Source organism: Schistocerca nitens, chromosome 3, assembly GCF_023898315.1.
Source record: "Schistocerca nitens isolate TAMUIC-IGC-003100 chromosome 3, iqSchNite1.1, whole genome shotgun sequence".
In the NCBI taxonomy this organism is placed as follows: Eukaryota; Metazoa; Arthropoda; class Insecta; order Orthoptera; family Acrididae; genus Schistocerca; species Schistocerca nitens.
In genome coordinates this window covers 491,495,366-491,522,827 of record NC_064616.1, presented here as the reverse complement: position 1 = coordinate 491,522,827, position 27,462 = coordinate 491,495,366, and the positions used below count along the sequence as shown (strand labels likewise).

Below are 27,462 nucleotides of genomic sequence, written 5' to 3'. Positions count from 1 at the left end.
CGATGAGTTCTTCACCTCACTGTTTCTAAATAGGAAATTTACCCCTGCGTTGGCGGACTGTTTTAAATAGTCTAGGAGAATATATTACTGATGACTAAAGCCTCTGCTATGTGTATCTGTTGTGCTTATTAAACTTGTGAAAAAACGGTGCGAACTTATGCACCAGCATAATAGTTTAGAGATTCCACAGCGAATGATTGTTGGTACCCTTACTACTAGTCAGTATCATTACAGTCTGTTTTCGTCCAATATTTCATGACTTGACTTCAGTAAGTGATCAGCGTAGACCTTTTCGTTGGAATGTAGAACCAGTATGCTTTTACAGTGGGTTTGAGTGGTGTCAAGACATGATACTTTGCAATAAATATTATTTCATTGTAAAGACACATTTAGGAACACAAAAGTGATGTGCAGGTCATCTTCCCAAACTGAACGGGTATTACCCGTTCAGAAAATCACGTAAGACAACAAATTTAGTACAGTAAAACTTGTATAATTTGGAAAATCATTTTAGTCCCATGCGATTCCGTTTTGAACAAGTTTCCGGATTGCACAAAACGCACTACGCTACATGAAATATGTCAGGTATGATGCACAAAAGAATAAATTTGAAATTATGCACGTGTTTACGTACCTTTATTCCTGTAGAGTAGACGTAAATTTACTGTCCACAGTACAATAGCACACACGACTATTACACTAATTGATATATAATACAGTGTGTGTGTATTTTTAGTGTATCTGTAAATTCTTGTATTGTTGCACACACACACACACATATTATTCACATGTTAATTTGGCTTACATTTCACTTTCGTTCGAATTTCCTGTTCAAAATCGTTTCTTTCTACGGAATGTTGTGTTCTATACATTAGTTCCAACAGCTTGGGACAAAACTTGCATAACATCGTTCATGCATGCAATTGCTTCTTCAGGCGCTTTAATTTTTCTGGGAATTCCATTTTGGTTCTCTTCTTTTCCTTCCTTTCTTTCCTCCTCCTCATCCCCTTTGTTGAAGATTTCCATTAGATATGTTGCCGAAGTAAAAGTGCAGTGAGTTGACAGAAAGTCATCATTTCGAATGTAGTCATGTGGACTACATGAAATGCTTTACATTTGAATTAATTCAGCAATTTTTGCTGCAGTTTCTTGAGCTTCTATGAGTACAGAAGCTTCCTGTTCATCACTTCCAATCCCCCCTTTGTGAAGCACTTGGTGACAGTTCAGTTTTGGGTTTTATTTCCCGTACTGCTAAGCCAGTTCAGTTGACTGCATCCAGGACAGAAACTAATCGTATAAGAGCAAATGCGTTTTCGGCCGTAACACTAACAATAAGAATAAGAGACTGCATCAAAAATCGCCCATAATGTGACTGGAATATGTAAGTTGTAAGATGGGTTGTGTGAGGCTGGTTGAACCTGGCGGGAACCAACCAGTCTCACGTTTGAAAACTAGACTTTCGGGTGGCTAGTTGCATTGGTTAGGAAAAGGAAAACTTCGCGCTTTCGTGTTTAGTATTTTTATTTTTTTTATTTTGACTTCGAAAGAAATCAGCTACTAAGGCCATCCATGCCTTTTTATCGCTTCGCCAGCTGACTGGAAGCCAAGTGACGTCTTTATTTTTGAAACAATGCGGTTTTACCGCCTTCCTAATCACCAGTGGCTTCTCCATTTCACCAAACATGCTTCTACACAGCAGTATAGTGAGTCTTTACTTTGACATTTTTCTGCCGCTGCACTTTTCACCTCGAATTGCTAGAGATTTTGAAGGCAGTGCGCGATAAACCAGTCCTGGTTCGTTGACGCTGAACATACCTTTCGTGTCATAATTCGCAATTGGGTTGTGCAGTATTCGTTAGCGGCTTTCAGGTCACACTCTGCAACATGGGTCCAGGCAAAGATAAGCTCGCCCGCACACTTACGAACCATTCCCACGCTATCGTGTTACTTTCATTTCCCGACGTCTTCGCCTTTCTTTGCCTGTTCTTCTTTCTTTATTCATTCATGTCGTATCCTATCGTCGTTCCTTAGAGTTTCATAAATGTGTGTTTTACCACATTTTAATCCCAACATTATTTCTCCCATAGAGTTTGTCTTTCTCAGTCGCCTAGATTACCTAAAACATTTCGTCAAATGTTAGTGGCACATACCTTTTGTTCTACGTCATGTAATCACGAAGTGTTAAAAGTCAACTGAAACTGAGAGAAAATATGCGGATTTCTTTGCAATTTTTTACCTTCCCGGGTAAAACCATTGTTTAAAGGAACAACAATCACGTTTTTCACGTATCATCATAGTCAGGGCTTACACTATCTTCGTGTTAAAAGTTGCGTCCTTGCGTAGACGTGAATAACTAAGGTATAAAGTAATACAGTAGTACTGTACAAGCTTTTTTCCGAATCTTAGAGTGACTTATCATTTACATCTTAAAATTTGCATTTAGTTTCCGTGTTAGGCGAAAGCTGTTGCAGAGGCAACGGAAAAAGCATGCGAAGTTCAGGAGAACGCGAAATCCCGAAGATTGGCTAAATTTTACAGACGCGCGAAATTTGGCACGGACTTCAATGCGAGATGCCTTTAATAGGTTCCACAACGTAACATTGTCTCGAAATTTGGTAGAAAATCGGAAGAAATTCTGGTCGTATGTAAAGTACACAAGCGGCAAGACGCAGTCAATACCTTCGCTGCGCAGTGCCGATGGTACTGTTACCGACGACTGTGCCGCTAAAGCGGAGTTACTGAACTCAGTTTTCCGAAATTCCTTCACCAGAGAAGACGAATGGAATATTCTAGAATTTGAAACACGAACAGCTGCTAGCATGAGTTTTTTAGAAGTAGATACCTTAGGGGTTGCGAAGCAACTCAGATCGCTTGATACGGGCAAGTCTTCAGGTCCAGATTGTGTACCGATTAGGTTCCTTTCAGATTGCGCTGATACAATAGCTATCTACTTAGCAATCATGCACAACCGCTCGCTCACCGATAGATCTGTACCTACAGATTGGAAAATTGCGCAGGTCGCACCAGTGTTTAAGAAGGGTAGTAGGAGTAATCCATCGAACTACAGACCTATATCATTGACGTCGGTTTGCAGTAGGGTTTTGGAGCATATACTGTATTCAAACATTATGAATCACCTCCAAGGGAACGATCTATTGATACGTAATCAGCATGGTTTCAGAAAACATCGTTCTTGTGCAACGCAGCTAGCTCTTTATTCGCACGAAGTAATGGCCGCTATCGACAGGGGATCTCAAGTTGATTCCGTATTTCTAGATTTCCGGAAAGCTTTTGACACCGTTCCTCACAAGCGACTTCTAATCAAGCTGCGGGCCTATGGGGTATAGTCTCAGTTGTGCTACTGGATTCGTGATTTCCTGTCAGGAAGGTCGCAGTTCGTAGTAATAGACGGCAAATCATCGAGTAAAACTGAAGTGATATCAGGTGTTCCCCAGGGAAGCGTCCTGGGACGTCTGCTGTTCCTGATCTATATAAATGACGTGGGTGACAATCTGAGCAGTTCTCCTAGGTTGTTCGCAGATGATGCTGTAATTTACCGTCTAGTAAGGTCATCCGAAGACCAGTATCAGTTGCAAAGCGATTTAGAAAAGATTGTTGTATGGTGTGGCAGGAGGCAGTTGACGCTAAATAACGAAAAGTGTGAGGTGATCCACATGAGTTCCAAAAGAAATCCGTTGGAATTCGATTACTCGATAAATAGTACAATTCTCAAGGCTGTCAATTCAACTAAGTACCTGGGTGTTAAAATTACGAACAACTTCAGTTGGAAAGACCACATAGATAATATTGTGGGGAAGGCGAGCCAAAGGTTGCGTTTCATTGGCAGGACACTTAGAAGATGCAACAAGTCCACTAAAGAGACAGCTTACACTACACTCGTTCGTCTTCTGTTAGAATATTTCTGCGCGGTGTGGGATCCTTACCAGGTGGGATTGACGGAGGACATCGAAAGGGTGCAAGAAAGGGCAGCTCGTTTTGTATTATAACGTAATAGGGGAGAGAGTGTGGCAGATATGATACGCGAGTTGGGATGGAAGTCTTTAAAGCAAAGACGTTTTTCGTCGCGGCGAGAGCTATTTACGAAATTTTAGTCACCAACTTTCTCTTCCGAATGTGAAAATATTTTGTTGAGCCCAACCTACATAGGAAGGAATGATCATCAAAATAAAATATGAGAAATCAGAGCTCGAACAGGAAGTTTCAGAAAGGTTTAGGTGTTCGTTTTTCCTGCGGGCTGTTCGGGAGTGGAATGGTAGGGAGATAGTATGATTGTGGTTCGATGAACCCTCTGCCAAGCACTTATACGTGAATTGCAGAGTAATGATGTAGATGTAGGCACGTTCAGCTTTACACAAAAAAATTTGCGTATAAAAGTATACTGAATGCTTCAAGACTGAAATATTTGTTAGGTTTGGCCAGACTTCCGAATTACATAAATTCCGCTTTGATCTAGATTTACTGCATATGGTGCCTCAACAAGGAGTTGCTTGTATTAATCAGTCAAACACAAAGCTAGCTTGTGTGATGGTATGCTGTTAAAAGTTCAGAGGATAAGTTCATGCCAACTAAACTGAGGGAAAAAGTGCGAGAGCCATTGCGTCAGTGGTTAAAGAGAAAACTTGGAGGCAGGCAGGCGAAACTTCGTAGAAATGCACACTTCTGTATGAAAACCTATGTGTGTAGACGTCAATGAATCCCTCAACAAGCCCAGACAAAATATATTTGAAAGAACCCTTGAGAGAATTTCTGGTCATATGTAACATGGATTCTGAAAGCAACTATTCTTTTCGTCAGTACTCTCTGGCGCCGAAATAAATCACTTATCGTTTTATATCCCAATTATGTAGCCCAGTCATCGAAGGTTGGGGGGGGGGGGAGGTTGGAATTCGTGTATTCTCACATTCGTGTAGTCGAAAATATTTGTACAGTGGTAGGCCGGTCTGCCATGAACAATACACTAAAAATACTGACTGATGGGATGTGAGTGTGGGGTTGGTGGTGCATTTTGAAGGTCACGCTATGTTTTTCTGGAATAACTCTAAAACCGCTACCTCCAACGAAAATATTTCCCAGTACAAAATTAAACTACGCTAGATTTACTGCAAAAAAGGTCCTATTCATATTTTTCGCTATGACCAATAATTCCCACGTTGCAGGAGATGGAAAATTGAAAAAAAAAACAAAAACTGCAGATAATTAAAGATAGTGTTTTAATGATATAAAATTAGTGTTAACTTAAAGTGGATTAAGAACAAATATTAAATGTGTATGTACCCCATCTATGTGCAGTAGAACCGTGTATGGGATAAATGGTGTTTTGGAAGTGTGACAAAGAACCCTGTGCATAGACGTGTGATGGAAGTCAGGTTGCCAGATAATGGTCATGCGCTTCCCAAATACACTGCAAACTGAAGTGGGGCAGGTGAATCTGCATTCGCTCCACCTGACTCTTGTCACAAGCAGTAAACACAGGGTTACACCAATACTTTTGCAGCTCAGCTTAGAAATCACTGGGACACAGTGTACAGACCTGCATAGGGGGTGTTTATTTTCCAGAAAGTGCATTAACACTACATGCAATGCAGGTAAGAGTAACTAATAACACTAACACAAGAAAAGCATGTGACAGAATCAATGTAAATCTCTGCCTACTGTTTTACACTGCTGAAGGAGGAACTGATTCTCGTCATCCTGCGTGGCAGCGGTAGTATTCTTCCACCACCACAAGCAGTGCTCTCTTTTCAGATTACAGACTGACTATACCTCCCCGGCATTTCCTGTCCAATTCCTTTATGTGAATGCATAAAATAACTTCAAGGAGCTCATACGTTTACGGTGGATTTTTTATTTATTTAATTTTTTTTTTTTTTTTTCGTGAATTGAGCTGTTATGTAAAAAAGCTTAGCAGCTGTATCTGTCAACTGCCTACCACCCTAAATGTATTCAACAATGTTGATTTCATTGTCTCCATTATCACTGGCTTGAATACTTTCCACAGCGTATGAAATGTCAAATGCATCACCCAAGCCTCAGTTCTCCGAAGATACAAAGAGGCCCAGAGCCTTAAATTGGCTTATTCTGTGGTGAAAGTAGGTCATGTAGGTGTTATTGAATTTCAGCATAAGTCAAGTAAATCATTGGCAGCAGATTAATGTTTTATACTTGGATGTGTTCAGCCTCATTCCATCACTCAGATTCAGATCCACATTTCTGAATAAGCTGTGGCTGGGCAGTAAGGGGCTCCACTCAGTGCAGCCCACAATACATATACTAAGAGTTCCTGAAGGGAATAGATTTATGAAGTCTACCAGTAACACAATCAATGGTGAGAGAAAAGGAGTAAATTTCTGCTAATTTATTAATTGACCAAGTACACAAACACACTTACACTGCTTTACAATACACAATGATAGACAGCTACTAGGGGCCACATTTAATAATCCAGTCCCTTTCCCAGCAACACTACATAGGCCACTGACGACAGATTACTTACAAATTAAACACTTCTCAACCGTTGACAAAATTCTCTCCAGCCTCCACCCACCTCAAGTGGTTTAAAATGCACAATCTTTTGGCCAAGTACTCCTCGGCCATTGTTGAGTGGTGACTGTCTTTTGGTTGCTGCTACCATCCTTGTATAGCAGTGCTGCCTTTTGCAATGTCTTTGGCACTCGCTCCAGCGCTATGTAAGGTAATGTTTTCGTTACGCATTTGCTTCAACCTTCTAATGGACGGGTTCCAAGCCTTGCTTAGCTGCAAGCTGCCATCTTTGTTGAGGGTGTTGTCACAAATTTTTATCTCAGTTGCGTCTTTTATTACACTATCCCAGAAACTATTAGCCTGTGTATTAACAGAAGTCTCTTCAAATGCAATACCCCTATCACTGTCCAGCCTGTCATGCCCCCTAAATACAACTTATCCCTTAATATGATTCAACTTCACTGAGATGGGGTACGCACATTCAATGTTTGATCTTAACCCACATCATTTCACAGTTAACATCAATTTTATGCTATTAAAACATTATCTTCAATAATTCCAGAGAAAAATCATATTTTGGAGTAAATTTGATGTAGTTTAATTTTATGCTGGGAAACATTTTTGTCAGAACAGAAGTTGAGAGAGAGAGAGAGAGAGAGAGAGAGAGAGAGAGAGAGAGAGAGAGAGAGAGAGAGAGAGAGGGGGGGGGGGGGTCACCTTTAAACACACCCCAATGCTTGTACCCCATCAGTCAGGATTTTTGGTATATTGTTGATGGCATTTCCTCCTATGACTGTACAAAAATTTGCACTTAAACAAATTTTTTATCCTAATTTTCCGTTTTTGACTGGACTAATACTCCACATACAGGTCTATTGTTCACATAATATGTGGTGAGACTAGTCTTCCCCTTAACAGTTGTGTGCAGTATTTAATGAAGGAAATGTTATGAAAGTACTCTGCCTGACTGATGGTGTGTATATCAATGACATTGATTTTGCCACCTTGATACGTGTTGTACAGTATCAGAAGTATCACTGTGACTTGCAGAATGGTTTTTATACTACTTTTTAAAGTTGTCATGCTGCTCTTGTTTTGTTAAAATGGATAAATTTTAACGCTATGCCAGGGTAAAATATGGTCCGGACAGTTTATCAGCACCGGAAATTCGTCCAAATTTGGTGGACCCTTATAACTCTAATGTTGTCATATTAGAATGTAATCCACATAAAGTGCACCTCAGAACTTTAGCAAGAGGTGAAGCCGAAGAAGTGAACAACGTGATATTGATAATTGGCGAGTATCAAATAGCTGACGCTCTTAGGCATACGAGCAGAAATAGTATGGTAAATTTTATATAAAGAATACTCCTACACTATGAAAGAGTTTTATATAGAAAAATGAGAGTTGGTATAATTATTACAGTGTTTAATCAAGTATGCCCAGTTAAGTAAATTACAATGACTAAAATAACTTGCCTGTACTTGGCACTTCTTTCTCAAGATAACTAATAGTCTGCAGGAGATGATGCGTCATATATTGAAGTGTAATTTTCACCTCTGTTTCATGTGTAATGCAGCTTAAGAAGAATTATATAATTTTGTAAAAGTGTTATCTGCCAAAAGTGGTTGAAAGTCTTCCATAGGTCACCAGGTAAAGAGTGAAGAATGGATAACCATTCCTCTGCTGTGTGAGCATTCTTGTCAATGAAAGTAGTTTTCTTACTGAAAACCATGTGTTCTTGAATAATTTCAACATTTATGGAATATCTTCTGATCTGTATTGATACAGGAAATTGACAATTAATTAGAAAAGCTGCCAATTTTATTAATTGTTTACTTGTTCCAAAGATAAAGGAACATTTCAGAAAATACATTTCCGTACAATGTAGAGTTGAGTTTTAAAAACCAGTATTGTTATAGTATTCTGACTCGTTTAGCCTCTGTACACACTGAATAAATGCTTATCATTCCTGTTCTTTGAGTGCCAGTTACAAGAATTTCTGCTATGTGTGTTTTTTTTTTTTTGTTTTCAGCTGGATACAGGAGTGCAAAGATTTATGGCCATGCGTGCTACGCAATATGAACATTTTCGCCCAACACCAAAGTCTTCATTCTATGGCCTTGCATTGGTTGCAGCACCTATGGCACTGTTCATATGGTTTATAAAGAATAAGAGGGTGAGTTTGACATTAGCAAAAAAATTTTTAACTAAATCCTTGTGCTTTGTCATGTCACAGACAAAGTTTTTAAACACCACACTTACTTATTATATTGTAGCTGCGTGCTTAGGCGCTTTTGAGTTTTAAGGTAGTAGATTTCCTTCTTTTGTAAATAGTTTAGAGATAATGGATAAGGCAAAAACATATTCATTATTATTTTGTTTTCATTTTGGGAAATAAGTACATCAAAACAGTTCAGCTGTATTGCACTTACAGCTTGTAAATGAACATTTATGGATTCATATAGAAAAAGTAAGAATGTTCAAAATTTAAGGACTAGTTGATATTGTCTATGCCTAGGTTAGTCATTTCTCTGCCGCCTGATGACTGTGTAGAAGGAACTTTCGAGAGACGCACAGTGCAAGACAGAACAACAAAAATCTATTGAACTGGGGATTGTTATGCATGTGGATATTACGTAGGGAAGAAAATTAATCAAGCTCTAAGTGCCCAGTCATAATAGTGCTTAAAATGTACAGAGCAATACATTTAGTCACTTTATTATGTGATTGTGTGTGGAAGTGAATAGTTACAAGCTTTTTTTTGTTTGTTCATTGGTGCTTTTTAATTTCTTGTTGCTGTCTGTGCGTGTTCATGACACTCATATAGTTATCTTTTTTGCATAGGGTAGTTGTATGCAGTCTAATTTACATACTCCTTCAAGATTTTTCTTTAGCCTGGCATATTTACTTATTCGTATGTTTCATGACATATGGGGCCATGTGTGCAAACCTTAATAGTGTTTGGAACCTCAGCCAGCTGTAGCAAAGTTAGCACTTTTTTGTGTGATTCAGTACTAATTAGTCAGTCTCAGATCAGATGAGACACCTTTTAAATCTCTCAGACATAGTTACTTGTATTGATAGCAACATAAATTCAGCAGCTACAGTAGGTACAGTTAATAGGCTACAAAACGATGCACTACATTGTAATGGGGATGAGCTCATTATACTGGTGTTACCTGGCAGCACTGATGCTTCTTCATCATCCAAGTGTGCCTCATAAATCTGGATTGCCATTGTCCATGTGTCAGTGGCAACCATGCACAGATTGTACATCAACAGGTTAATAGTGAACGTGGGATACTAGTTACCAGGCTGCTCCTGCATACTTCAACAACAAATGTTAGTTGTATGATTTTACTAAGATTCCTGAGCCTGGGTTCTAAGATAATTTTTAGTTCATATTAGTAGCTGGCTGAAGTGTTGACGACTACCATCACCAGTGGGGTTTGGTAGCTTAGCTAACAATTAGTAGTACTGTATCCTGGACCAAGTGGATGGCTCTGATTCGGATCTGCGTAGAAGGCTTAAAGCAAAGGCTATACTGATTCTCTGACACTCTTGCGTGCAAATTTGTCGACCTGGTGTGCTGGGTAGAGAACTGTAGGGCTCTCTAAATAGGTAAGGTGTACATAGTGCACAGATAGCAGCTTCTTGGTTAGAACAGTTCATGAATTGTGCACATTAGGATTTTTTACATCAGAGAAATGTCTTTGTAAGCCTGGAGAGCATGTGTGTTAGAATGGGTACGCTTCAGAGAGAAAGAAAAAAAAATATACATGTCCAGAAAGGATATATAAAAACAGTTAATTGAGGGACAATTCAGAGTAATACCCCAGAATTACTTCCACAGAAATGCACAGCATGTTTCAACAATAGGCACTCCAAGAAAAGCATTGTTCTTCACAGAAAGCAGACCCAAAGAAAACTATACACTGTGCGAGTGAGGAGGAAAGATACTTGCTTTGAAGGGTGATGGTATTGGTGGCCCTGAACGGAAACTTCGTATGGACATGCACCCTAATGCGAATGGTTTCAGAGACAAAACATATTTGATGTACATTGTTGTTTATTTTCTACATTATTCAGTACATTGTCATTGTTAAAAATATAACACAGTAATGTAGGGGAATTTGAGATGAAGAATTTGAAATAGGGCACTTGTGGTCTATCAGATTGGGATAGTACCTCAAAAACTACCTAAGGTACAGTGCATGTGCGTTGAGAGAGATTCTCCTTATTCTCTCGCTCTCATCACACAGACTATTAGCCCTAGAGAAAAAAAAAAAAATAAATGAAAAGGACCTTTTTTGCAGAAAATTTAATCTTATTTTTTACTGTGATACACATTTGCTAGATGCCATGGTATTAGTTATTCAAGAAAACGGTTAAAGACTGACATTAAAGGAAACCATTCGGAATAGGGCATATATCTGTATGAAGTTTTTTGTTCAGAATCCCTAGTACTCAAAGCATTTACCTTTCCTCCTGACTTACCCTGTATATAAGATAGCATTGATGATAGGTGTGAGTGCCCTATACTAGTCCGGCAGTTAAGAAGTAAATTAGTCATATTCTCTCTCTCTCTCTCTCTCTATCTCTCTCTCTCTCTCTCTCTCTCTCTCTCTCTCTCTGAGAGAGAGAGAGAGAGAGAGAGAGAGAGAGAGAGAGAGAGAGAGAGAGAGAGAGAGCAAGTATTCTAGAGCATAACTTATTGAATAATATAATTGATTAAATATTTTCATACAGAAGGAGAAAAACATTTTGCAATGAACTGGTTTATAAACAGTGGTACACGATTTGTTACAGGAACAAATTTTATGATGACACAATTGACAGTGTGTAGGGATGAAGCAATTGTAAAATAGTTCCATATTGTATTAATCATTGCAAATTAACTTTAACAAACTGCTTCTTCTTTTATTTTGTAGATAATGTCTATTTAATTGGCAGAGTTAAATACACAGCTATTTCATTTGCTCTTTAGGTGAATCATTGTGTTGTCTTTCTTTCCATCTTGTACAGTAGTGAAAATTAGTAGAACAACACAGAAATTGATTATGGATAGCTATGAATTCATGTGTGATATCTACATGTGCCAATATATTGAAACTGATATGTACCCCCCCCCCCCCCCATATATATATATAGTGGCATTAGAGTGAGGTAGTACTGGGCCCATTTAACAGCTTGCTTCAGTTAGAGTTATTGAAGGATGCCTGAAATGTATGGAATTAGAAATTGGTGTGTTTCTGCATGTGAATATGCAATTTTTGAACTGACCCAGCTGTCAAAATTATCCTACTGTTGATTCAGTGTAAATACTTATTCTCAACCCAATCAATTTAATTCCATAGTACATAAAGTGATAAAAACTGTTTTGGATGCCATTGTAATATTGTGATGTGCAATTCTAAACAGCCCCATTCAATTCATTCTGTAGCAGTTAATTTGTTAGGAGTGGACTGTACTCACCTCCTCCTCTTCGTGAAAGAATTTTGCCACTGTAATTTTGGTATTTTCCTTTGAATCTGTTGACTTTTATTTCATTTTATATTATGTATATAAAATTAGTTTTTACTTCTTTTTCTTTTGAACCAGGTGTAGTAGTGATTCTGATTCAAACTTCTAGTCACACTTGCTGAGTACATGAAGTAATTTCCCACATAACATAAATGTGATTGAATATTGACCTTATCTATGACCATTACCACTTTTATGACAGTTGAACACTAATTTTATGCGCTGAATAAAACGACTCGTTGGACAAACAGCAAACTTCTCCTTAACCTTTAGACACCACATTTATCTTTGGTTTTACGAAGCTGGTCATTCACTATTTTGTTAAGTGATAATGATGAATAATGTCGCAGTAATTTTGGTCTTGTTTATTGGAAAAACCGTCATGTGTATAACAAATTTTTGAACAATGACCACGAAATCACACCACCAACTGCTATTGAAACCCAGATCTTACGTTATTACTTCAAAAGGTTCTCAGCTATCTTGTCGAAGGCAGCTGCTCCATTCCAAGCGTCATTTAAAACAGGCAGGTGTTTATTATTCGTGAAGGCATGTATTACTTGCCTCTGTCTAGTATCTGCTGGCTTAGTTTCAGTAAGCAAGGACTGTGATTAGAATTTTTTGTATCACAACTCACTAACTACTGTTTTTTATGTCTGTTGATTGTGGGAATCAGACCATATTTTTATTTTGTGTACAAAAGTACATTTCCTTATGCATTTAATACTTGTATCTCCACTTACAACTTTGTACATCTACATAAATGCTCTGCAAGCCACCGTACTGTGCGTGACAGGTGCCATGTACCTCTACTTGTCATTTTGCCTCCTGTTCCACTTGCAAATAGTGAGGGAAAAATTACTGTACACCTCCATAGGAGCCCCAGTTTCATGTATCTTTGTGGTCCTTATGTGCGATGTGTGTTGGCAGCTGTAGAACGTTAGTCAGCTTCAAATGCCAGTTCTCTAAATTTCCTCAATAGTGTTTCTCGGAAAGGATGTCGCCTTCCCTCCAGGGATTCCCATAGGAGTTCTCGAAGCAGCTCCTTAACACTTACATGTTGTTCGAACCTACTGGTGACAAATCTAGCTGCCGCCTCTGAATTTATGGATGTCTTCCTTCAATTCGATGTGGTACAGATCCCAAACACTCAAGCAGTACTCAAAAATAGTTCGCACCAGCGTCCTATACGCAGTCTCCTCCTCTTTCCTAAAATTATCCCAATAAACCGAAGTCAACAATTTACCTACCCTACCACAGTTTTCACATGCTCGTTCCACCTCATATCGCTTTGCACTGTTACGCCCAGATATTTAAATGACTTGACTGTGTCAAGCAGGACACTAGTAATACTGTATCTGAACATTACAGGTTTGTTCTTCCTACTCATCCGCATTAACTTATATTTTTCCAAATTAAGGGCTAGCTGCCATTCATCACACCAATTGGAAATTTTGTGTAAGTTGTCTTGTATTTTCCTACAGTCACTTAACTTGGACACCTTACCGTACACCATGGCATCATCAGTAAACAATCGCCGATTGCTGCCCACCTTGTCCGCCAAATCATTTATGTATATAGAGAACACTAGCAGCCCTATCACACTTGCCAGGGGCACACTTGCGCTACACATTTCTCTGATGAACACTGAATGTCGAGGACAACATACTGGGTTCTATTATTTAAGAAGTCCTCGAGTCACTTGCATATCTGTGAATTTATTGCATATGCTTGTACCTGCGTTATCAGCATGCAGTGGGGCACCATGTCAAACGCATTTCTGGAAATCTAGAAATGTGGAATCTACCTGTTGCCCTTCATTGATTGTTCTCAATATACTTTCCTTGGAGAGGTGTGTTCATAGGCTGTAGATTTAGAATGCTTAACTACACAAGTTCCGTCAGTTTTGCTTGGTTTACATCCAGAACCTTCACTTACGTAACAGTTTCTGATGCATCTTTTATAGTGTTTCCACATTTAGGTATTTCCAAATTTTTCAGAATATTTGCTTTTTTGTTGCATCATGTATCAATTTCACCATTATTGACTTTTCTTTTTGATCTGTTACTTCAACAGCTGAGTGACGTGGTGCAGTGGTTAGCACACTGGAATCTCATTCGGGAGGATGATGGTTCAAACACGCATCCAGCCATCCTGATTCAGGTTTTCTGCAATTTCTCTAAATTGCTTCAGGCAAATGCCGGATGGTTCCTTCGAAAGGGCATGGCTGACTTCGTTCCCCATCCTTGCCTAATCCGATGGGACTGATAACCTCAGTGTTTGGTTCGTTCCCTCAAACCAGCTAACAAACAAACTTCAACATTATTTTTAGTTCCTTTGTTTATTTGTTCAGTGTGCGGTGTGGCCAAGGCCATCATCTCTTCAGATCTGACACACTGACACATTTCCTACTGCAGTCTCTGGCTTCATGTCAGGTTTGTTTATTTCACAATCTTCTGTGACTTTTCTGTCTCTTTTTACATAGCCATTGTTATATTGTCATGTAATATTCATCTGTATAATTGTCGGATCTGTGGGAGGAGATTATATCAAGATCAAATGCAGAAGCGTTGGAGGAGGATGAAGAAGGAAAAGTAAACATTGTAGGATGAGAAAAGAGAAATTAAGGGTTGGAACACAGTATTTCAGACCGACAAGCTGGAAAATGTCAAACAGAAAATAATGAAGAATAGACTGGGTGTATCAGGTGCATGTGAAGTGAGATGCCCATGTAAAGGAGAATTGGGTTGTGGAGAGTATAAATTGTTTTACTCGAACAGAGAGAACAGTGACAGCTGTGGTGTAGCAATTGTGATAGGAAAATGGCAGATGGAAAAATGTATTGAAAGTGGAGTACATAGATAAACGACATGATGATGATGATGATGATGATGATGATGATGATGATGATGATGAAAGCCCACACATTGAAGAAGCAGAGAAATATAATGAAAAGATTCAAGAAATTATGAATAAAGAAAAAATTAATGCCTACATCGTCCTAATGCAAAATTTGAGTGCAGTTGTAGGACACGGAAAAGAAGGGGGATGTGGTTGGATGATTTGGATTGGGAAACAGCAATGAGAGGGGTGAATGGCTGGTTAATTTCCACAGAGAATTATCTCTTGTGACACACAATGTTCCTGAACATCATAGAAGATGAAGATATATGTAGATATCTAGGGTGAAGCAGGTCCGATCCCAAATTGATTATATCATATTCAGTATAGGTACAAAAACTGCATAAAATATGTCAGAGCTTACCCAGGAGCCAACAGATTTGGACCACAGCTTGGTGGTGATGGACTTGCAAATAAAGTTGAAGAGAATGAGAGGAGGAAAGCCAAGAGAGAAATTTTAACTGAGAAAGACTGAAGGAAGAAGGTAAGGGAGCTGAGTTGGAAAACACATTTGTCAAAAGGGTATAGAGGATCCAAAGAAGAGAGTGCAAGTGAGAAATAGGAGAGGAGGAGACAAAACCTGAAGGAATCAGCAGAAGTAGTTAGAGGGGCGTGGAAGTTCGAAAGAACAAGGAAGGAATAGTTCACTAAGACACTGTTTGGTAAGATGTAAGGCATTAGGAACTGAGGAAGGGAAAAGAATCTACAGAAAGCGGAATAATGAATTAAGAACAGAGACAGAAGAGGCAAGAAGAGATGGATGAAAGAGGAATGTAAAGTAATAGAGAAACTAGAAAAGGGAGGAAGATATGAAGTAATGTATAGATTAGCTGCTGACCTAGTCTTTGAAGCAAAGAAAAGCAGGACAAGTATCCAAATAGAAATAAGTTACAGTGTAATGGATCATAAACCAGAGGAAGTGTTGGGCAGGTGCCAGGAATACATAGAGTGCATATATAAGGCTGATGGAAAAACCAAACAATATTGAGTTAGAAGAAGAGACGAGAGTTACAGAACAGGACAAATGATGCCGTTTCTTGGAAGGAGAAGTAGAAAGGGCTTTAAGAGAGAGAAAGAATCATAAAGCAAGTGGAATTGGTGGATTACCAATAGAGTTGTATAAAGAGCCTTGGGAGTAGTGGTGTGAGAAAGTTAACTTACATAGATAATAAGGTAATGAAAAAGGTAAATGGCCGGATGACTTTATCTCGGCATTAATGATACCAACTGAGAAGAAAAGCAATGCCAAGAAATGTTAGGCTTTTAGAAACATAAGTTTGATTTCTCATGCAGCAAAATTTCTAAGGGTGATAAACAGAAGACTTCACAGTAGACTGGCAAAAAGTATTGCAGAGGAACAGTATGGATTTAGAAGAGGAAAGGTAAAAGAGATTCAGTTTGACTGTTGAGAATTAGAGTTGAGAGGCACATTGAAAGAGAAGTTTAAACTGTTTTTATTGACTTGGAGAAAGCCTTTGATAGAGTACAGTGGAATAAGTGAATTTACATATTAAGGAAGAATGGAGTAAACTGGAGGCATAGAAGGTTGATTAAATATCGATACCTATAACAGACGATACCAGTGCAGATTGGGAGTGAGATGACAGAGGAAAGCACATTTGGAAGGGGAATGAGGCAAGCTTGCTGTCTCTCCCCAGTATTGTGTAACATGTATGTGGAGTATATTACTCAGAAATGTTTGAGACGAAAAAGAGGAGAGCGGGTTGGTGGTGGGAGGATAAGTGTGTGATTGACTTGCGGATGATGTGGTGTTATTGGCAGAGTGTGAAAGGACTAGGATTGTAATTTTAAAAGAATTAAATGAGACCTGTGAGAAATTCAGAATGAGAATTAGTAAGAAAAAGACAAAATGTATAGCAATAAGTGCAGGAAAACTATTACTATAAAGATAGGGCAGGAAGATACAGAACAAGTTAGTGCTTTCAAATATCTCAGAAGGCATAATTACAGAAGACATGGGATGCAGTAAGGAGGTGAAAACATGTATAGCAATTGCCAAGAGGCATTTAATAAGAGGAGACTTGTATGTGGGTGGATGGTCAGGGATTTCAGAAAGAGACTGGCGAAGTGCTGGATATTGAGCATGGCTTTGTACAGAGATGAGGTACGGACTCTGAGGAAAGTAGAAGAAAGAAGAATATAAGCATTTGAGATGTGGATTTGGAGGATGATGGAAGGGATAAAATGGGTAGACAAAGTGAGAAATGAGGTGGCAATGAGAAGATTGGGGGAAGAGAGAGAATTTTAAAGTTAACAGGAAGAGGAAGCACGATTGGCTTGGACTTTTTATAAAGAGATTGTTTACTGATGGATGCTGTGGAAGGAATGATCAATGGAAGGAGAAGAAGATAAAAGATAATTTGGTGGAGAGTATAAGGATAGAAAACAATTACAAGAAAACAAAGAGGGTAGCAAATGACAAGACTGTATGGAGAGCAAAGTATGGAGACCTGCCCTAGGGCAGAACACATGATGATGATGATGATGATGATGATGATGATGATGATGATGATGTGTATGATTTTTGAATGGTCCTGTTCATTTGCATATTATCTTGCTATCGCATCCTGCTTGTTCTTTGGAAGATAGGTTTTTTCCCTCTTTGAATCTGTACGGAACAGGTTACATTCTTAACCACTAAAAACAAGTTGTTCTCAGCACATTCTTTTTGTACAGTTTTTATTATTCAGTAATCAAATAAATAAAGTATATATTTGTCAGTCCTAGGAGCCACCCATATTTGTAGCATGAAGAATCTAATTTAAGATGTCATGTTATGCTAAAATTAGACCACACTGTTCTGTAATGCATCATTATAATCATTTATTATCTTGCTGTACTCTGTTACTTTCACATAAAACTGGATAAATATTTCCACTAGTGATAGTTCTACTTATGCTATCGCATGCCCATGCTTTTCAATTTATCAGAATAAGTGTTGTGATATGCAGCCATTTTTCATCTTTTCTGTCCAGTATTCATGTGTATGTTGTAGAGCAATATTGACAGTTTCACAACTGTTGTCATGTTTATTTTGTCTAATGTCTAGTTACTTGGCTCTTAAATTGAAGGTGTTAGTGCATGAAAATATTAGTGTACAAGAACATATATTTCCATAGGGCATGCTTATCTAGTGATCATGTGCTAATACATTACAGCACACTGGCATAATTTGAGTGCAATATTTACATTTATTTTTGAATATGAGATGAAAAACACATTTAAAGTATGCCATTTCTTTTAAAATGGGGTGCTGTTAGGCAAATAAAATGGAAACAAGATGTGTTTCGTAGTGCTCCCTCCGCAATAACTAGAAACCAGTGTTGAGTGAGTGCTGAAATGATCGTCAGCTGTACTACAATCAGCTCAGAGAAGGGACACAGCTGTCTTGTTTTTGATTACACATGCCCTGATATGACATCATTCCTTCGCTTTCTTTGAAAATGTGTGTAAAGTATTGTGTAAACATAGGATATGATGGAGTTTTGAGTAGTGGTTGACATATCGCTACTGTGGCCCAGTGGTTAAGCACGCTGACTAGCAATTTGTTGGCTAGGGTTGGGTTCCCGTTTTCACTCCCTCTTTCCCCACCCCCTTGCTATGTTAATCAATTAATTATAAAATTTAAATATATTTTTAACAGTTCAATTTATATATGTAAAATTAATATATTCAGTTTCGTTATGATTACTACCCTTGTAGGTCAAAAGACAATAGGTGGTGGTGGTAAAAAAATGAGTACTTGGGGAAATTCAGTATGAAAAGAGTTGGATCTGTGAGTGTGATGTTCACAGTGCACTTTTTTGCTTACCATGTTCTTCAGGAACAATGGTGTGCAGCGTACATGATGAGTGAAAGATGTGGGACACATTTATGCGTTAATAAATGAAAATAGCAGAAATCATAAACATAAAACCAACATATTTGATCTTTGCGTATTAGGTAAAACTAATACCATAACTATATTAAGTCATTAAGACATAGTGAAACACAATCTGCTTAATTTTTGTAAAACTGTATTGCAGCACATGGGTAAAATTTGCACTAACCACCCAGGGTTTGTTGTTGTTGTTGTTGTTGTTGTTGTTGTTGTCTTCGTCCAGTGACTGGTTTGATGCAGCTCTCCACACTACTCTATCCTGTGCAAGCTTCTTCATCTCCCAGTACCTACTGCAACCTACATCCTTCTGAATCTGCTTAGTGTATTGATCTCTTGGTCACCCTCTACAATTTTTACCCTCCACGCTGCCCTCCAATACTAAATTGGTGATCCCTTGATGCCTCAGAACATGTCCTACCAACCGATCCCTTCTTCTAGTCAAGTTGTGCCACAAACTTCTCTTCTCCCCAATCCTACTCAATACCTCCTCATTAGTTATGTGATCTACCCACCTAATCTTCAACATTCTTCTGTAGCACCACATTTCGAAAGCTTCTATTCTCTTCTTCTCTAAACTATTTATCGTCCATGTTTCACTTCCATACATGGCCACACTCCATACAAATACTTTCAGAAATGACTTCCTGACACTTAAATCTATATTCGATGTTAATAAATTTCTCTTCTTCAGAAACACTTTCCTTGCCATTGCCAGTCTACATTTTATATCCTCTCTACTTCGAACCATCATCAGTTATTTTGCTCCCCAAAAACCCGGAAAGGCAAAGTAATTTATATTGTAGACAGCATTTTCTAGTGGTACATACGAAACTACTCGGTTCCAGCATATGGTGCATTTGAAACAGAACAAACAGTATAGTGACACACACACACACACACACACACACACACACACACACACCATATTCCACTGGAATATATCAATTGTAGTCAATGAAAACCTTGTAACTCCATTTTTGAGATGAAGCAAAAATGGTTTCTTAAAAAATAATATAAAGTACAGAAAGTTGCTGCATGTGTAACCATGTAATAGAGGCCTAGTTATTGACAGATAAGAGAAATCCACACACTTACAAATCTTTCTTTGATTGTTAAGTCACTTGTTAGTGGAATTACAAATTTCCACAGAGAGGTAGAGGTAGCGGTAAGAGGTTTTCATTGCCTACCATCAGTGTAATGTACCCATACTCTTTGTTTATTTGTATTAAAAACTGTTGAAACTGACTGAGTAATAGTGCATGCAATTTCAGAAAATTTACTGTCTATACCCCCAATTTCATCATGAAAGTGCCTGCAAATTTAGCACAAAGTGCTTCTTGTTGTACAGAATGATAAATTCTGGATAAATCTATTGGCTGTTGTAATTTTTTGCTCTTTCATTGTCAACTAATTCTTTAAACTCTGTTTGTGTTGTGGTGTAATACCGTTCCGTAGTAAATTTGTGATGCTCATCAATTATATGATTGCATAATAGATACCAAGAATTCCCAGCCTTCTCTTCAAAAAAGAACTGTGGTTTCTATTCATTTTTGAAGGCTTGTGATGATAGATTGGTAGACTGTGTATGTTTGAGCAGCAACCGCTAGACCTTTGAACTTCCTTTATATCATGAGCAGATAGTGAGGGATAAACAGTGCTGTCACTAAGATTCTGCTGAACTGAAGAAAGTTATGTCGAGCAGAGGATGCTACACCAAATGTCGGGAAAAACAGTGGCACATCACATTGCTAAATGAACTGTCGTGCTGTTCCTGAAGAGATGGATTGAGCACAGCCGAGATGGACCGAACAAAGCTGAGACTTACCGAGTAGTGATGAGACAGGCTGAGCGTCGGACCCCAAGCAAGCAGCACATTACATATGCGTAAAGCTTTTACTCCTTGGCCAACCCTTATCTACATGGTTTACACATTGTTGCCATGTACAGGTTATTGTGAAAGACATATCAGACATTTTCTGATAGCAACTTTAGTTTGCTTTTAACGAATCATTTGATCAACGATGTCTACACCATACTTTGTGGCATTATAGAAGGTCACAGTTTCTGGTTTCTTATTTCCTTCTCCCCTCACTGCTACTTCAAGATGTAGTGTGCTGGAATAATGCCATTCACATTCATTGTTACTTGGTATCCTGTCTGGGTGCACTCTGGCTTATCAGTCTTTTTCAAAATGATGGGATCTCTGTCAGAATTGTTCTTCTTCACAAGTTGGTGAACCTTCTTCATTGTTCCCACTAATAACATTTCCTTTTGTGTTTTCTTGTCAAGCTAAATGAATATGAAAAAAATTGTCATGTTCCTTCCTTGGTTTAGAAAAGGCTCCATGAGCCTAAGAACAATTTACTCTTCCAATGGCTTGGTTGTTTGGTTGACCTACCTTCTTACCAAGATACGGTAAGGCATTGCAATGATCTTGGATGCCCCATCTACAGCTATCCAATACTTGAGTCTCTATTTGTCAGTTACATTTGGCATAAACTGGGTAAATCTGCACCTTGCTTTACTTGGAAGTAGTTGCTCATCAGTTGTATTATTTTCAGCAGGATGGTGACAGGGGAGGTAGTTTTGCACAAACTTATCCACTATTTCAGAAATAAGAGCGCTCTTTTCAGCAGGGGTGCATTGAGCTCGGTATGACTTCTCATCGAAGTGGAGGAATCTGATACACTCAAAATGTGTCATCATTTTATCAGTGATAAAATTATGCTCTCAAAAATGTGACTAAGGGTCATTCAACAGGACACCTATAGCACAACTAATATTGTCTCTAGTTCCTCCAATATGTTCCGAGTGGTGTTTTTCTTATTTTGTTCAGAGTCTTCAGTTCTGTGTGTTTTTATGGTACATGGCATCAATTCTAAAAGAAGCCTGAAGGCACTCATGACTGAGTCACACACTTGGTGCCAGGAATATGCAGTGGGCCCTCCTATGTTGTTCTTCCTTGTGACGACATGTTAGTGTCCATCCATTGTGTCCCATCTCTAGCTGCCATCTTCACTGTTATGCCAGCTAACTCTTGAGATTGTTGTGGAAAGAATTGTGATGGGGAGACATCTACTGCAACTCTTCCTCTGTTTCACTACTTTCATTGTCAGTTGACTCTGGCAGATAAATACCATCGTGATCTGATATATAATTTCTGATTAAATATATGAGTTTTCTAGAATGTGCTGAATATCTTTATTAGTATGACCTACAGACACAACATGATTGAAAACAGTTTTACAGGCCAAAGAACGCTATCTAACTGTTGAGGCAAGTAACTACAGCAACACAGGAAATTTGGCTGTAAAGTTACATTCCAGCATCCGGTGTCACACCCTTTCTAACAGTGCGACTATCCTCATTCGAGGCAGGAATTGCTGACAAAAGCAAAATGCAACAAAATGCCTTTGTAATTATCAGAACAGCAGTATTATAAAAATGAGTTGTGCCAGTGGTTAGTTCACCCCTCCTATTGTTCTATATATACTTCACGAAGTTTGGTGGAAAAATGGTAAAAACGGAATTCTTTATTGTGAAAATAAAAGTTGAAAGATGCCTTTTGATTAATTTTTACTGTTCTATTATTAATAGTAGAAACCCATTAGGACAGTATTCCTGTTATAAATTGAGCTCCTATATTGAGATACAAAAATAATGAGAATTGTTAAGTTGTACATTGTGTATGCCAAAGGAAATGTACAGAATTGCATTACCTTTAAAATAATGCTCATTGGACATACTACATTTGTCCTTACATTTCATTGACGGAAACATTTTTAGGGCCATCTGAAGTTATACCACATAGTGCCTGCAGTGATACTTGTTTCATCTCTACTGTTTTCTGCTAACGTTTTCCTTTTAGGTCACTTTTTCTTTCCAAGTAACTGGAAAAAATCACAGTGGTCAGATCTGGTTGGTGCAGAACTGCCATGATATTATTTTTTTTTACCTAAAACCTCATAAGTTCTGTGTCACTGACAGCATTTTCATGGTGGTGCAGCCTGTTCTTTGGTAATGACAAAGCATGCCTATTTTCTGAAATGTACAAAATTCTTTGAGCACTTGAAGGTAGTGTTGGTGTACTATAGTTTCTTGAAGGAAAAAATTCATGGTGGACTGTATTCCATTCATAAAAGGTATGAAAAAAGGCTGGTTTTGCGTTTTTCCTCATCTGGTTTGCTTTTGTTGAGCATGGTGAAAAAGCAGCCAGAATCCCAATTCAGAATGGTATTCGCAAAGGTATTTACAAAAACTTCTACCTTATCAGGTGATTTTGTGAGTGGTTACTTGCTTCATATTGTTCTTCTTGAATTACATTTTGGGAGCTACCAGGTTTGTAGAGACTTGGTACAGTTCATGTGCCAATACTCTGCTCCTTTAATGATGTTTCTGGTTCGTTTTTATTGATGACAATAAAACTCAAAGGCAAATGTAGAGGATACCGAGCACATAGTACGTAGAGTGCATAGAGATTTGTAATCTGCACTTATTCCCCCATGAGTGTTGACTTCACCTTGCCTTTTACTGGGGGCAGGGATAAGAGTATAGGCTTAACCAGATACTCATTCATGCAGAAGGCAGTACCATATCTAAATGTACTCCTGTTTAGGTTGTAAATTTAACTTTATTTTGTATTACTTGGTTCTGGTCATGAAACTGCTGACATTGTCATGTTGACATTACAACTTCCCTTCGAATTGCCTATAATTTTCTCTCTGTCAGTAAACTGTGGTGGAGGTATGCAGTTTCAGCACATGATGATATGATCATGTCTGGCTTGTGGCCTACTGTAACTGACAATAATTTAATTTACATGACCTACAGAAAATGAATACTAGTGTAAAAATGATTCTACAAATAAGTAGGAGTTCCACTAACAAGGCCAGTCACATTGCATATGAATCATTTGTAATTAATGTAAACAAACACTTTCCTTTTGTGTAGCTAATAACCGAAGTGTTGATTTTTCATTTTGACGCCATTCAGTTAACATGGTTTTATGATACGGCCAGTGAACGTAGTCTGCCAGCACGTTCTACCCCTGGCCTTGCTTCCCCTCCTAACTGTAGACAGCCACACCCTTTCAAAACATTTATTGAGTTTGTGTATATTTTGCAGCCAAGATTTTGACTCTCACTGATGCACTTTATATTATTTCTAAGAAATGTCTTTTGAACACTACATTTATCTCTCATGCTTCAGGTGTTTGTATTTGTGTAAGAGAACCCTGGAGTACACTTTAAAAAATGCAAGTTTCTGAAGTGTGATACATAAATTAAATATTTTCTTGCCACTGATAATTATTGTATTTTACATTAATGTAATACTGTATTTTCTTTTTAATTGTCTTTCAGGATGAACAAGAACACAAACTTCGTACTGGACAGGTTGCCTATAGGGACAGACGCTTCAAATTCCAGTAACTACAAGCAATTTCCTCAACTGTAAATAATTCTTAGTATTTATGTCTCTTTGTTTGTCTGTTGAAACACATTGTAATGCAGATACAGAAATAAATATTGTTCATAGCTAAAATGTACTGTGTGTACTGCAATTTCTCCTTTCCCATTGCCTGTTGCTGATTTACCTGAGGCTGAAAGTATTTGTTCCCTGTGAGACAACATTTTGAAAATGTTCATGAAATAAAGTGGTTGTGCCATTATGTAAGAGATTTTGTCAAATTGTCCAATAGTTTCCCTGTCTGCTGACATGTTTTTGGTTTAAAATTCATTAGCAGTTAATTTTTTGAAGCTAAACTCAACCATTGTAATTCTTGGCAAGTTAAAAGTAGAATGTAAAATATCTTACACATGACACATGAAGATGTAGTAATTGGAATATGCTATGGGAGCTTGGCTGATTCTGAACTATATCCACACCATGAGGAACTGAAGAGACCATTTCACATGACGATCTCTATCTACTAACTATATGTAACAGTGCTAGAGATTAATGCAGACAGAGCAGCATTGTGACTGGGCACTCGAAGTGTGGTGTCACCGCTAGACACCACACTTGCTAGGTGGTAACTTAAATCGGCCGCGGTCCTGTAGTACATGTCGGACCCGCGTGTCGCCACTGTGTATTCGCAAACGTAGCGCCACCACAGGGCAGGTCACAAGACACGGACTTGACCTCGCCCCAGTTGTACGGACGACATAGCTTGCGACTAGACCTACCAAGTCTTCCTCTCATTTGCCGAGAGACTGATAGAATAGCCTTCAGCTAGTCCATCGCTACTACCTAGCAAGGCGCCATGTGTATCATTGCTAATTGCTTACTACTATGCAAGAGATGTATTTCAACAAGAACAAGACTACATTAAAGTTAAGTATATTAAAATCTCTCTTCTTTTCTTTATAGTTTTCATCCAGTCTCCTGTTTCAGAATTTACGCCCGTCTGCGTTAGTTTCGCGTGCACCTAGCCACTCATTGTGTCGAGACCTTAGGGAATCGACACAACAATATTTTGGCGCCGAGGTGTGGTGCCGCGCCCACGTTGCAGTCTTTGTGTTCTATTTGCTCTAATTTGCTTGTGTCATGGCTTCGCCGCATTCTCCAGATGTACTGTCCGAATTTTTTCGCTTGCAGAATCAGCAGACGCAGGCGTTATTGGAAGCCCTTGGACAGCTCGTCCAGGGTCAACGTGCGCTGCAAACCGATGCGGCGGCAGCCGCTTCTTCGCTACCGCAGCCACACAACGCTGTCGCACCGCCATTTAGGCCCTTTGAGGCCACAACCGAAAGCTGGACTGAGTGGGCCGATCAGTTCAACTTCCACCTCACTGCTTATGGAATTCAAGGTAAAGAGCGGCAGCCGTTTTTGCTTTCTTGTGTCGGTGTGTCTACCTACCGTGTGATAGTGAAATTGTTTCCCCGACGCGACGTAGCAACTCTGACCTACGAGGAAATTTTGTCGGCTTTAGATGCCTATTTCAAAGAAACAGTTAATGTAGTTGCCAAACGGTATACGTTTTTTCGTACAAAACGTACGGCCGGTCAGACTAACAGGGAGTGGGTAGCAACTTTGCAAGGCCTTACTAGAGACTGCGCGTTTGCCTGTGAATGTGGCCTCCCATATTCAGATACTATGGTGCGTGATGCAATTGCACAGAACGTTTCTGATGTTCGCATAAGGGAACAGATTTTGAAACTAGTTAATCCCTCCCTGCAACAAGTGATAGACATATTGGACAGGCAAGACACACTTGACTTTGCTCAGGAATCATTTGAAACTTCGCCAGCAGTGTGTCACATTAATCGGCCCGCCCGGCCCGCTGCACGGGACGCTAAGCGGCCCTCGCGCCCGACTTCGCTGCGGCCGCCTAGCTTGCAACCACGTGCGCCGCGTAAGCAAGCAAATGCAGTGAAATCTTGCCCGCGGTGTGCAACTAGACATTCGCGTGAAAATTGCCCGTCACGCCAAGCTATTTGCTTTTACTGTCAAAAGAAAGGACATGTACAAAGTGTTTGCCAGAAAAAGCTTAGGTCAGACAATCACACCAATTCCAGGCCCTTTGCTTCGCGCCGGAATCGAACCCAGGACAATCAGGCTCGTGGACCTTCGCCCATGGACATTCATGTAGTTCATGCCCACCCGTCCAGTGACACTTTAGCTAACAGTGACTGTGTTCGTCCCACCCAAAGTGTGCGTCGACGTCGCCGGAAATCCCGTAAAGTCGCAAGTGCTTCTGTACCTGTCTCCGTTCAAATTGCACGAGACAGTCGCTCTTGTCGTCAACAAGACAATAAACTTTTTGTGGACTTAGACTTTGCAGGAAAAGTGATACCATTCCAGCTCGATACCGGAGCTGCTGTTTCATTGCTCAATCACGACACGTACAAACAACTGGGCAAACCGCCATTGCGTGCCGCAAATGTTACGTTAACTAGTTACTCAGGACAGCATATACCTGTGTTAGGACAGTGCAGCCTTCTGGCCACATACAAGGGACAGACAAAACTTGTGTCATTTTATGTTCTTCGTTCCTCTAGTGCAGTGAACTTGTTTGGTTTAGATTTGTTTCAATTGTTTAATTTGTCTATAGTAAATCAGGTCCTATCAGTGAATCAGACTGTGCCTTCCGCCAGCGTTTCTAGTCTTTGTGACGAATTTGCAGACATTTTTGCACCGGGCCTTGGTTGCGCTAAGAACTATGAAGCGCATTTGGAACTGAAAGATAACGCGCAACCAAAATTTTTCAGAGCGCGCAATGTTCCCCACGCATTGCGTGATGAGGTCGCAAGAACATTAGCCGAATTAGAATCTCAAGGTGTCATTGAACGTGTGCAGGCTTCTCTCTGGGCCTCACCCTTAGTCATTTTGCCAAAACCTTCCGGAAAACTGAGACTTTGCGTGGACTTCAAGGCAACTGTGAATCCACAACTTGTGACTGCTACTTTTCCTTTGCCCCGCCCGGAAGATCTTTTTGACAAACTGTGCCCGGGAAAATATTTTTCAAAATTGGACCTAGCAGATGCGTACTTGCAAATACCTGTGGACGAAGAATCCCAGCGCGTCTTAGTGGTTAACACGCATCTTGGCTTGTATCGCTTCAACAGACTGCCATTCGGGTGTGCATCCGCCCCTGCTTTATTTCAGCAATATTTACAAACTATTTGTGCGTC

General features: G+C 39.2%; 1 protein-coding gene across 1 annotated transcript in view; it reads left to right on the top strand.

The window, feature by feature from the left end:
- LOC126248418 (uncharacterized) overlaps positions 1–24,370 on the top strand; it is a 109,980-nt gene extending 85,610 nt beyond the window's left edge. Inside the window, exons 2-3 of the mRNA XM_049949383.1 lie at positions 8,537–8,680; positions 24,190–24,370. Of these exons, the coding sequence (XP_049805340.1) occupies positions 8,537–8,680; positions 24,190–24,258 (213 nt within the window). The 3' untranslated portion in view covers positions 24,259–24,370. The remainder of the gene's footprint in view (positions 1–8,536; positions 8,681–24,189) is intronic.
- Positions 24,371–27,462: the final 3,092 nt, after the last annotated feature.